The sequence below is a fragment of the Eulemur rufifrons genome, chromosome 16, assembly GCF_041146395.1.
Source record: "Eulemur rufifrons isolate Redbay chromosome 16, OSU_ERuf_1, whole genome shotgun sequence".
NCBI classification, from domain to species: Eukaryota; Metazoa; Chordata; class Mammalia; order Primates; family Lemuridae; genus Eulemur; species Eulemur rufifrons.
Window position 1 is genome coordinate 24,783,367 of NC_090998.1, and position 13,088 is coordinate 24,796,454.

A 13,088-nucleotide genomic window follows, 5' to 3' on the forward strand; every position below is an offset into this window, starting at 1 on the left:
CGGCTGTGGTGCGTATGACGTCAAGGCGAGTCGGACCGGCCCAGCCACCGAGAAGCCGAGGAGGGAGGGCTCGCGAGAGTTCAGGGAGGCCGCCCCGAGATTCCGGCGCGGCCGCGGGTCCCACCTCCCGGGGGCGGGGCGAGGGCGGAGCGGGGAGAAGGGAGCGGACGGGCGCCAGGCCGGCTGCGGTCCGTGCGGAGGCTGAGCCGGCCGCGGGCGCGACCGGAGGCAGGTGAGTGCGCGGATGCGGCGCTCGGCTGGGGGGCCCGGGCTCGCGGTACCAGCCCCAACTCTGCGAGCAGAGGCAGGGGGGATCTTAGGTGTCTTCGGGTGTCCAGGGGAAGCTGGGCTAATTTCGGGGCTGGAAACGTCTCCGGTGAAGCTGCGGCGACGGCCTTGGCCCTCTAATTCCCCGGGGTACTACTGGCCCCGTGTGTCCGGAGAGGTAGCTTGGAGCCCGGGGAGGAATCTTTGTCCTTCCCTGCGCCTTTCTCCGTCCACTCCTCGGCCCCGAGCACCCTGCTCCGGGTCCCTGCCTGGGATCCATAAACAATAACAAATGTCGCGATCCTCTCCTGGTAGCCCCTGCTCTCCTGTCCCGTGCCCTCCAGCCGATGTCACCGAGAGGGAGGATTCCAGGCATGGCTCTTCAATTGTGGGGGCTGTTTTGTGTACCATTCCTAAAAACTGATGCGTCAGATTGCTAAACATTTCTCTGAGAGACACAGTAAAGCCTCCCAGCTCCCAGAAGCCACGAAGTGTTCAAAAGCAGCCTCAAAATCTGTCCCTACCATTGAAACAGTAGACCCTTCCCTGCAACATCATTTTCTCCCACTCCTCTTTTCACTTTTAGTGTCGGGGGCAAATGAGTGGTGGTTTGGTACGGGAATAGGAAAGATTATACCCGATTCAGCAGGGTACGTTTCACCTTTAAAAAGTTGCCAGTTTGACAGCAAACTTTATTTTCAAAACCAGTGGCCTCCCGTTTATTGGTGCTACTTTTTTGTTTTGTGGAATCGCTTTTCGAGTTCTAAGTGTGGAGGAATGATATAAAAAGAAATGGGAGGCGAGGGGAGGGCTAGTGTTGCTGGAAGTGGTGGCTTGTCCAAAAGTGTGATGCTGTTGTTCCTTAGTTGATAAAATGCAGAACCAACACTCTTGGCTATTTCACGTAACTTGTGGTAAGTTTTGATAGAAGCCACTTACTTGGAAATGGCCTGAGTATTAGCTTTGTTACTGCTAAAATCTGAAAGAACAACTTTAAGTGTTTTAAGTTTATATGCCTCTTGGTTGTAAAAGGAGGACTGATGAGTGAGAACTTGTTTTTTGGGGGGGTGGGGAGCGAAGGGGCTTAAATTTGACAGGTTTCCCTACTTTAAGGTAGGGTCTATTGTTTTTAAGTCCAGTTTTGCTTACCCAGTGCAGATCTTTGAAAGTTCTTTGTCTCAATCATATATGTATATAGGATCCTGGAAACCTCTTTGAATTCTGGCCTTTCTCTCTAAGCCTCAGGATATCTAAAACAATTAACTTTATTATACTCTCTCCCCAGTGGGAGAGAGGTATTGTATGTGAATTAACTAACCACTCTCAAGATTATTTGAGGGGAGAGAAATTAGTCCAAAATATGATGTTAAATTATGACATTTTCATAATTTCATTGCATAGGTTCATCAAAGTACTTTTATTTGAGAACTCCTGATCTCAAAAGAGGTACAATGAATTAAAAAATTTTTCGATTTGACTTCACTTAGCTTTGTTTTCTCCTTGTTAAGATGGCTGATAATGTTTCCCATTTGGTTGGGATGTGTTTAGAATAATAAGCAAAGCTGGGTGTAGTTTTTGTACTTTTTTGAAAGGCCCTGGCATTGGGAATGAAAAAATTAGGCTTAGAAAAGCTACATTATATAGGAGCAATTCTTCTCTAGACTTTTGGTTTTGAGTTTGTTTTAAAATAAGTCAAAGAATAGAGACTAAGATTATTTGTGCAAAAAAATAGGTGTCCTCGGTAGTTTTTACTCTAAAAATTAAATTTCTAGAGGTAGGATGCTGTAAGGACAAAGGAAAAATTGTACTTTCTAGAAAACGATAACAAAGCAGTGGACTCAATTCAGCTGTTTGTTTTCGGAAAAGTTTTGCTTTTTCAAAGTAAGGGCAGCATCATGTTAGTGAAGTTGGGTAACATACTTTAGAAAGTGTTTTCCCAGTGATCTGGGATACGTTGGAGGCTTTTTTTTTTCCTTTGTGGCACTTTTTTAAGAGGAAAAAAAGAGGACACAAATCAAGCCAGAAAAATTTGCATCTCAGTATAATATTAAAATGATTTTATTTTACACAAATTAGTGTAGGGTGAATCAAGCAAGCATATTGTCATCTAGGATCACATTAAAATCAGCAGATGGGCAAGTTATGATTAGGTTAGACTTGACATATGCAGAAATTATGATACTGTACTTTTATATTAAAACACCGTGGTCTTTTTGAATGAGATAATGAAAGCAAGTTTTTAAGACATTTAAAAATTTAAAAGATATCTTTGGTCAGTAGCTAAAAAACATTAAGTGAATCCTCCTTTTCTCCCCTCATTCTTCCCCTAAATTTTTGTCTAAATCTTAAGAGAATATTTAGCAAGATATGACCAGTACTTGGGTGCATTGGTTACATAAGCCTGCTGTCTCCAGGTACAGGTTTGCTAATTGACAGGGTATTATTGTTTAGAATCTTTAGAGGAAGGGAAGTGAAAAGCAACAATGTTTGCTGCCCTGTACACTCAGATGAACTCTGGTCTCTGTCCTTAAGGAGATGTAATCTAATGGGAGGGAAATGTACTCGCCCAAATAACTGTCATACAAAATGCATTTTATGAGGAAGCAAAAGAGGGAGGGATCAAATCCTGCTAGACCAATTAAGGAAGACTGAGTAGGAAAAGGCATTTGTGTAGATGGTTTGGGTGATCTAGTCATATGATAATGATAATAAGCAAACGCTTTATACAATGCTGCCTGCTTGCTGCTAAATCCTTTCCATGTACTGCTTATTTACCTGGGTTTAATTCTCATAACAACCGTATGGGGTAGGTATTTTTATTATCCCAGTTTTGCAGCTGGAGTAACTGAGGTACCAAGGTTAGATAGCTAGTCAGTGGTTGAAGCAGGATTTCATCGTGGATGTTCTGGCTTGTACCTGTATTGCTGTTCTTAACCACTATCCTTACTTTGTCTCCCATTCATGATGGTCTTTTTCAGGTCTACAGTTTCAAAGAATTGATTTGGGCAAATACATTTCTATGGCATCTAAATTTTGGGATCAGTTTTCTAGAAAGAGTTACAAAATAATGAAAACCCTGGTAAATAAGTTATTTGGCATGTTAGATATTTTAATTTATTTTTGGTATAAATTAAATGTAACTATTGAGTAGGACTTTTGATAATTTTTCTTTATTACTTGTAGATGCCCATAAGGATTTAGAAGTGAGCAGTTATATCTATATTAACTCCTTTGCCTAATGGAATAATTGTGTATTTTGTCCTGTATTTTTTTTTTGTTTTGTTTTTTAAAGACAGAGTCTTTCTGTGTTGCCCAGGCTGGACTTGAACTCGTGGGCTCCATTAATCCTCCCAGCTCAGCCTCCTGAGTAACTGGGACTATAAGCGTGTGCCAGTGTGCCTGGCTTTGTCCTGTCATTTTTAAAACCACTTGGCACTGGGCATTTTTTGGATTGAATTATGAAGTTGGAATGTAGTTAATGATTGAATGTCAGTCCCAGCCCTTTTAGTTTTTATTTCCGCAAACAGCCATGCTTATAGTGGCAGAAACAATGTTTTGAATAGAGTGTTGTACATGTATAAAATGAGAGAAATTTTATGTTGGGGCAATTTTGAAAGTTCTCTGGGATTGTGAAACAAAAGATGCTATAGAAATTGTGCCAGGTATAGACCTACTCAGCACTGTAAATTATTGTTGAAAGAATGGTCCAACTGGTTTTATTTATGAAGTTTCAGGTATAGTCCACATTTGTTATTGGTTATCTAAGAATTGGAACCCCAGTAAATTCAATTGGATTTAAAGGTTAGAAAAAAGTCTATGTAGGCAGAGAATACAGAAGGTGAGCATAGGTACTGCCTGCCCTTTCCTAACTGTCTAGCAAGATCTTCAGCTCTTTTGTCAGTGCCCTTGATTAAACCATACTCCAAGCAGAGCTCCAGAGTCATAGTCTCTGTGAACAAATATAATAAATGTCTTCTCATTGACTGAGCAGGGTAGGTTCTAAAAATTCCCTATAGTAAGACAATTCATGGTTGATGAGATTAAAGCCTAATGGGAAAAGAAGCAAAACTAAAGCCAGGATTTAAAGTACATATATTTACAATATTAAACGAAGACACAGATAGCAAAACAAATAAAAACCCAAAAAAAGTGTGTGGTTTTTTTTTTTTTTTAACAAGTTGGTAGTGGTGGTAGATATGCCATTTCCATTTACCATCCCCTGATTGACAAAATCCTCAGGATCTTCAGCCCATAATTTCTTGGAGTTGCTCAGATATCAACTTTGCTTTGTTATATAAAGTTTACAAGGTCCTCTAAGTACAGGTTTGGTTTTGAAATTGTTTTTAGTAAAAAGGAACGTGAGTTGGTCCATCAAAGGGAGACCAGACATACTCTTACCTCCTTGCTGATAGAAATCTTTTCCCACAAGAGACCGGTTTTGTCTACATTGAAAATCCACTGAGGCAGGTAGCTTCCCTCTTAGATGATCTCTGCACAGATCTTAGGGAAGACCTTAGCGGTTACAGGTCCTATGGTGACCTGACCATTCACATTGAATATTGTATCAATTCAAACAGGCCTCCAGCATTGGCAGTCGTCTGTGGCTTGTGATGGTAGCACTTGTGCTATGCTTAGCTTTTAAATTCTTGAACAAGCTCCTTGCCTTCTCCTGAGTTAATACTAGTCCAGTTGGCAACCCAAATTCATGTTGGTTTTCTGGCCAACATCAATGGAAGATTTCCTGTTTTCCCTGTTTTTTGCTGATTCTCGTTGATTTCACAGGTATAGAATTTTCACATAAGTCTCTGATCCCATATGCACAGGTAGCATTCATTGTTTTTTTTTTACCTTTTTAAATTATTTACTATCTCTTCATCTGATTCAGGAAGGAATTTTATTCCTCTTTTTCTTACTTCTTAGAACCCTTTTACTACTTTTGCAGTTTCTGAATAGGATCGAGTTAATAATGTTTAACACCTCAAGTCAACTACAAATACAACACACTTCCCCAGAATAAAGAACAAGATAGCAGAAACTAAAATGACTGTGCGTAATTGCTAATACCATCTATTTTTGGCATACAGAGTTGCTGTGCCTTTGCTATGGAGTCTAGCTTTCATTCAGTCTTTGAAAGTTTAGAAAATTGAGTTTGGGACAAAGAAGCTTCTGTGCACATTAATAAGCACTTTTTTTTTTTTGGTCTGGTTCTCCCATTACTATTCTGCTTTTATGAATATAGTAATAGTTATTGCTGTTCTGGTTTTATGACTTGGAGATTTTGACCACAGTTCTCTAGATTCCTCAGCAATCCTAGAGACACAGTAATTTGTACTTTTAATATGAAAAATACTTTGTGTAATCTATATTTCTCAAACTTCATCTTCCAATGGTAAAATACAGATTTAGCTCTCTAAATTTCATCTTTCCCTTTTGTAGGTTCCTGGTTCTTTTTTTATTCCTGAATGTCACCCGTCAGGGTATAGGTCTAATAATTTTGTCAACAACAGTAACTATTTATCACTTACTATGTACCGGACATAGTGCCAGGTACTTTATTTATATTATCTCATTTAATCCCCACAGCAACCCTATGAGTTATCATCTGTACCTCCACATGAGGAAACTGGAGCTTAGAGAGGTGAAATAACTTGCCCAGGGTCATACAGATAGATAGGAAGTGGTGGGGAAGTTAGAAATTGATCCCCAAGACCCAGGTTTGCTTTGTCTTGTATTGCATTATTTTATTATAAAAACTTCTCCTTTTCTTTTTAATATACTTCCCTCTTCTGGTCCCACATGAGTTTTCTTTCTTCCCTTTCCTTCCCCCTTTTTTTTGTAATTTACCCTTTATGAGTTACTTATAATTTTGCATATCAAACATAAATTCTCTTGGGAAAAGTATACAGAAATAATTCATGTATATTCAGATTTCCTGTAGAGGAGGATTTGCTTTTAGTACTTATTTTAAGAAAATACTAGGAGCACCTTGTATTTGTATTGTGCTTTCTAGTTTTATGAAACATTTTTACACATTTTCTTACTTAATCCACATAGCAATCATGTAGTATAAGCACTTTATTTAACACATGGTCTTCCTGAGAAATTAAAAGCTACTACAGTTAGAGTGTTTACTAAGGGACTCTACAAAATTAGTTGATGAAACAAGGTTCTTGCCCTCAGCAGTTTTAATGCTGAAATAAACGGTATAATCCAATGTTCTGACTTCATTCAAGCCAATTAGAGCAGGTAAATATCATTATAGCACAGCGTTTTCTTAAAAGGTGTTATAGTTTTGAGCCTTGAGCTTTGTTTTTTTTTTTTTTGTCAAAATTAAGAAGCTGGAATTTTAGTTCTGCATTTTTAATCTTGAAATGTTAAAGTCCTCAATTCTTAGTTAAATTGCTGTCTACCTCATCCTGCACTCAGCTGCTTGCATTCTAACTAAAACAATTATGATGAAGGAGTGGGTGAAAGGAGGACAGATAGGAAAAGTGAAATTAAAGAATTGGGAATCCTAACAAGCGCTTGATGAGATATCTTACAGTAGCACTGCTGTAGGAAATTGGATGTGAACCTTACAAAATGGATAAGCTGCAGGTACTATTCACTTATGGAAAGTTGTATTATTTGAGAGATCAGAGAGCTTATTTAATGATCCATTTTTGAAATATTATTGTATACTGGTAACTTGTTTTATCAAATTTAATTTTTACTAGCTGTGTTTATTTTTACTTAGGCATTTGCCCACTGACTTGCTCCCACTATGGAAGTGCCATACCATATTTGCCCCGTATGACTTTTCTATATTTGTCAGCAGAGACTGGTTGCCTGGTTTATAGTGCTACGGAGTTGCCCTTTGTTGTGTTTTTACAATAGAGATCTGTTTCATTTGGACATTTTCAAATCTGGTTGAGGATGTTCTCCATATGTCGACTCTTATCTAGCCAAGCAGAATAGACTTTTTCTATTTTTTTGGCTAGAGTGGAAAAATTTTAGTACTTCATTGCGTATATTTGACCCATTGATATTCTTAATACTGGCAACATGCTAAAGGAATCACAAACTCATAATGTTTTTGTGAGGTTAATCATCATAATTCAACATTTATCAACTATGTGCAGGGCACTGTGTTAGGTACCATGGAAAAATAGAGATGGGTAAGATGTATTGCCCTTCCATTTAGAAAAGTTTGATCCAGTAAGAGGTATAATGTATGGGTACAAATAACTGTAATTCAAATACAAGGTGATAAGCCCATAACAGGGCACTGTGAGAGCAGAGGAATGAGAGATTGCTTCTGGCTGGGGAGATTAGGAAAGCTTCCTATACGAAGTGAAATATGAATTGACCATTTAAGAGTGAAGGACATGCTAGGCAGAGGGATTAGCATAAATTGGGTATATCTCTAAAGCACCTGATAAATTGTATGTTAATTATCTAGGTCTCTCTCTGCCCTATTGGATTTGAGCCCATTGAGCTCAGAGAATAGGTGGTTTTCAGCTTTTCATTCTCTGCATCATCACCGGCTCAGCTTGGTACATTTAATCAGAGTTGTACTTTAGAAAGATTCTAGTGGCAGTAGTGTGTACGGAATGGATTAAAGGGAAGAGAGACCAGAAATGGGAAGACCAATGAAGAGATTAATTTACATATTCTAGGAGATAGATAGTGAAGTTCTAAACTAGGTGAGATTGGAAAGGAGAGACTTGGGTGGATGGGTGTTGCCCCTTCATGTTGAGACCTAGGGAGCTCTTTCTCTGTGAGTTGCATATGAGGTACATACACTGTACCAGAAGATGTAGAGATGGGAAAACATGGTTCTCAGAAAGCTGGCAGGTGACCACAGGGCCCCATGCACTGGTATAGAAATAACTGCAATTGGGTGTAGCTGCTATAATGAAAGGGCAGTGAGAGGTGCGCCTCAGGGAAAGGGGCACCTGTTTGGGAGAGAGTGAGAGAAGCTTTCCAGGGAGGTGGGAGTGTTTGGTGAAGGGTGAGTAGGAGTTTTTCAGGCCAACAGGCTGCAGGAAGATGTTATCACATAGTGATGTCAGGGACTGAAGCACATTCAGGGAGCCACAAGAACCTGGGTTGTTTTAGTGTTGGGACATGAGGCTGGATAGGATCAATGAACTTTTTCCTTGCTGTGCTTTTTGATGTTTATTTTATCCAGCTTGGCACTCTGAGCTTTTGTAAGGAAAAGTTTCTGTTGCCTCTTACAGCCCAGTGGAAGCTCCTCTGCTGCGGCGCCTCCCACTCCCAGCCTGCAAGGGTAGTGCCAATGTCTCTCCCTTCCATTTTGTGAAATTAAACACAAAAAGTAATGATACCATCAGCTAGAAAGATAAAGAAAAATAAATCCACTAAAAACCTTTTCTTTGAGTGCCTGGAGCCACTAGTGTTGTCGTATAAAGAGAATACTGCATCAAAACATACTTCAAGTGCACTTGATTGAGGAAGGAGGTTGTGGTAGGAACATCATTATTTACCTTTCCTGGGGAGTTTTATGGAACCCTTAAAAATTTCCCAGTACTATAATACCTAGTGTTGAAGTCTTTTTATTCTGGTTCTGGCCTTGATTTTTCCCCATCTGCTCTACTCTAACCCTTATTATATTTTAAAATAATAAAATTTAATGATTTAGCATGACTCTAAACTTCAAATGGTGCCAAACATTGTCTCTAGTCCCAGCCCACTGTCCTTTGTTGGTCATTCAGAGACCTGTAATCTACACTGGATTGCTAGAGCTAAAAAGCACCACAGGTTTCTTTTTCACATAGGTTTACTTTCTGCAGAGGTTATCTTTTCTGTCCTGTGGACTAGGCCACTAAAACAGTTGTTTTCTGAGGACAACCAGTTAATGATAGTCTCCAATTAGAATTATATCCATTGTATTTCTAGGCCAAGATTTGGCAGCTGTGTTGGCTTTAGTGCCGTTATTGGTAGTAGTAAAAGTTTATGGGCACTCCCAGGAGGAAAGTGAAAGACAAGAAAAGGAAAAGGAGAAGCAGGTTTGCAGAGAGATAGGAGAAGCATGGGGTGGGTGGGGGCAGGAAAAAAAAGTACATATGGTTAAAAGAGGTCAAGTACCTTTCACACCTGCTCCAGGTGCCACTTGGTGGGATCAGTGCCATACTTAAGGATTAAGTTGAGCTGCCAGCAGTCCTGTCTAAAAATACACTGGGTGTATTGTTATGCCAAAAATGGCAGTTTGTTTTAATCAACATTTCTGGCTTTAATAAAAAAGAACTGTGTATGTACCTGTGTCTCTTTATTTTTAGAATTGAGCAGAAAGGGAAACAGAAGCCAACATATTTTAAATATTAGTGAAAAATTATAGGCACGTTTCTGAAATGTAGTAAAAGATTTAAGATCTAAATCCATAGATTATGTATAGCCTCAGTCAGGCAGAAGGTGGAAGCAAGTGAAGGGAAAAATAAGTAGGAACATGTGTTTGAGTTTTTACTAGTAGTAAAACTGCATTCTCCCACTAATCAACAGTATGCCCTGACCCACAGAAGGAAAAATAGGGTAAGAAATTAGATCTAGAGCCCGTGCTTTCCTGTTCAAGAAAACCAAGTACTCTTTCTCTTTCAGAAAACATTATCAAGCAGCAAAAAATTTCTTCTTTAGGATTTTAAAAAATTATTGGTCTAACAAAGCCACAAAATGAAAATACGTATGATTTTAGTTTTTCTGTAATGGTGGTAAAAAGTTATTTCTCAGATTGTAAGAAATGCTGTATTGAAGTTTTTGATTCATTTTTGGAGTTGAAAGATGCTGTAGAGGTCATCTAGACCAATTCTCTGCAGTGAATTCCCTCTACATCATCTCCAACAAGTGGATGTTTAGTCTTTGCCTTAAACTTTAAGTTCCTTGCCTAAAAACAAGAAACTTAACAGATCACAGTATAGCTAACTTTTGCTCCTTTCAATGGTTGGTATTCTCCAGGCTTCTACCCGCGGCTCTCTTTCCCTCTCACGCCACACACTGCAGGCCTGGGTGCTCTCATGAGCTCTGATACCTTCAGTGACCACTCTGCCATGGTGGCTGCAAACCTGTACGTCCTGCTCAGACCTCTCTCCCGAGCTTGAGGCTTCATTGTCCATCTGTGTCCTAGATATCACCACTGTGGTGTGTTCCACACATAACTTGGATCCAACAACTTGCCCAGGGCTGACTTTATCTTCTCCCTTCCCAGAATCTTTCTCGTGCTCCTTGCCTCTCTCGATGCGTGACGTTATTCTCGATTTGGTTGCCTAAGCCATAAGCCTGGAAGTCTCCCTTGACTCCTTGTTTATCACTATGTCCAGTCATTTATTAAGGCCCCCTTGCTGCCTCTTGAATTTTGTCTTTGCTCGTTCTCCAGTGCCAGAATGTTCATTCCGGCACCAGACTACTGAACCACCCATCCCTCCCTGCCACCAGTCTTGTCCTCTTTCAATCTGTCTTCCATGTGGCTGCCACAAGGCTCTCCATAAAGTTGATCACATAACTCCCATCTTTGCAATTTCCAGTAATTCCCAGCGGTGTCCTCCAGACTCCGTGGCATGGCATGGGAATTCCTTTATGAAGCAGCGCCTTTTTAGCTTTCCAACCTTATCTTCCATCATTCCCAGTGCTCACCTCTCTGATCATACTGAACCACTAGCTTTCTCTTACCTTGGGTCTCACTCTACTTTGTGGAATGCCTTTTCCTACACTTTCTGGGTAATTCCTGTGCTTTTTTTTAGTATTCCGCTTAGGCATTTCCTCTTTCAGGGAGGTCTTCCTTGAACTCTCACCTCCTGTCAGGGTTAGGTGCCTCACTGTTGGCTCTCCTGCAGTGACTGGTACATATTTCTTTTGTGGCTTTTTTATTGTAATATCTTAAACCACAATAATAGATAACACTGTTGAGCATTTGCTATGTGCCAGGCGTGGAACAGTGTTAATTGGAAAGTTCTTCCTTATGTAAAACTTTCCACTGGTTCTTATCACAGAATTAGAGATAATTTCATATCACCGCAAGAGTGATATTTGAAGATGGCTGTCTTATATCTTGTCTGTTTCAGGCTAAGCAGCTTCATTTAATTTGTTAAAAAATCATGGATTCCAGATCTATTGCCCTCCTAGTCACTCCCATCTGCGTGTTTCATTTTGTTAGTTTTCTCACTTAAAATGCGTGGTTCAGTTTTAGGTCAAATAGATTTGTCATAAAGAAAGGCAGGGCTTCTCAGATGGGTAGAGCCTGGGTACAGATTGTCATTTTTAATGTATAGACCTCATTTTTTCAAGTCCGTAGCTGTGAATTTTTTTTCTTTGTGTCTAGAAGTCATCAGAATTATGAGAATTTACTTATATTTAGAAAGTGACAGAGAGACTGACATAAAAAACAGAATGTCCATTGGTGAATTTATTAATTTAACTGTGACTAGAGTGGAAGCTTGCAATTTACTGGGCACACTCTCACCACTATGGGAGAATCTACGTGAAAGCCAGTCATTCTAATCAAACAGGTGATCTTAATGGGGAGTGTCACTAAGCCAGGATAACCCAGTGGGGCCTCTTTAGGAGGATGCACCTGCCCAGCGCTGCTCTGGATGTGGTTAGCATCCTTTCACCTCAGTGTTGGGGGGAAGCAGGCAAAGTCTTGCTTATTAAACTCCTGCTTCCCCCACAACCCCAGGTTAATGGGACCCCCTTTAACAGTCTTTTCTTTAGCCAGAAGAAAACAGCAGTTGACACAGTTTCTGCTTTCTTCATGTTCCAATCCTGCCTCCCAGAAACTGTACCCTGCTCACTTTTGATTGGACTTGAGTATCCCCAGATTGTTTCAGTCACATGTTTTCTTGGAATTACTTATGTTGATGGCTAATTTCTACCATTCCGTTTGATGCATGCTGGTGTTCCTCCCAGAGGGTGACTTAATTTTCAAATTATGAGGGCGTTTACTTTCCCCCTTTGTATGATGACAGGGCATTGCCACGTATTGAACGCTTCTCCAGGTATGAGGCAACCAGTACGTTACAGAGCATGGCATTCATCTTCCTTGTTCCTGCCCTTGTGTGTCTATCAACTCAGACTAAGATTAAGATTGTGTAAATTGGGGCGGGGCGGGCAGCCATTTCATACTTTTAATTTATGTCAGACTTTTATTCAATGAAAATCTTTAGTTGTTCTTTATGTATGTAACAGTTTGTCACAATGTATACATAGCATTTGATTTTTTTGAGCCCAAATATAATCCTTTACATTTTCTCGATTAAATTTCATTTATTAAAGTTAATCTTCTGTTAAAATTGTTTTGGTTTCTAAATGCTGCCCTACTTTTCATGTTTCTCCCCAGGTTCCCATCATCCCTACATTTTAATAAGGATGTTGTCAAAAGCTTTATCCAGATCGTTGGTCACAGTATTGCCTAAGTCCAGTGAGTCTTACAGAACTTATTTATGAGCATTCTGAGTTTTGTTGTTTAATCAATTATAAATACATCTGTTATTCAGCCCATATCTCCCTTCCTCCCCGAAAGTCTTGGAGAGTGGAGCTTGTTAAAAAATACCTTTCAGAGAGTCACATAGATTTGTCCTGCAGCTTTGCCAAAGGAATAGTTACTTGGCAAGGCTTGTGCCTGCTGAACCCATGCTGACTCTCAGTGATCACCCATCTCGGTCTATTCAAAAACTGTTTTGTAATCGTTCTAGAATTTTCTTCGGGCTGAATGATAAACACAACAGTTAAGATTTTGTAACATTCATATTCTTTTGTAATGTTCATGTTTTTTCTTCATTTTGAAAGATGAGTTGTGTATCTCCTGTGCTTCAGCAGAGCTCTCTGGTCTT

The 13,088-nt window shown here is 39.8% G+C and overlaps 1 protein-coding gene across 1 annotated transcript in view; it reads left to right on the forward strand.

Moving 5' to 3' along the window:
- The first annotated feature begins 216 nt into the window (after positions 1 to 216).
- STK38L (serine/threonine kinase 38 like) overlaps positions 217 to 13,088 on the forward strand; it is a 76,496-nt gene continuing 63,624 nt past the window's right edge. Inside the window, exons 1-2 of the mRNA XM_069489581.1 lie at positions 217 to 232; positions 12,596 to 12,676. Of these exons, the coding sequence (XP_069345682.1) occupies positions 12,625 to 12,676 (52 nt within the window). The 5' untranslated portion in view covers positions 217 to 232; positions 12,596 to 12,624. The remainder of the gene's footprint in view (positions 233 to 12,595; positions 12,677 to 13,088) is intronic.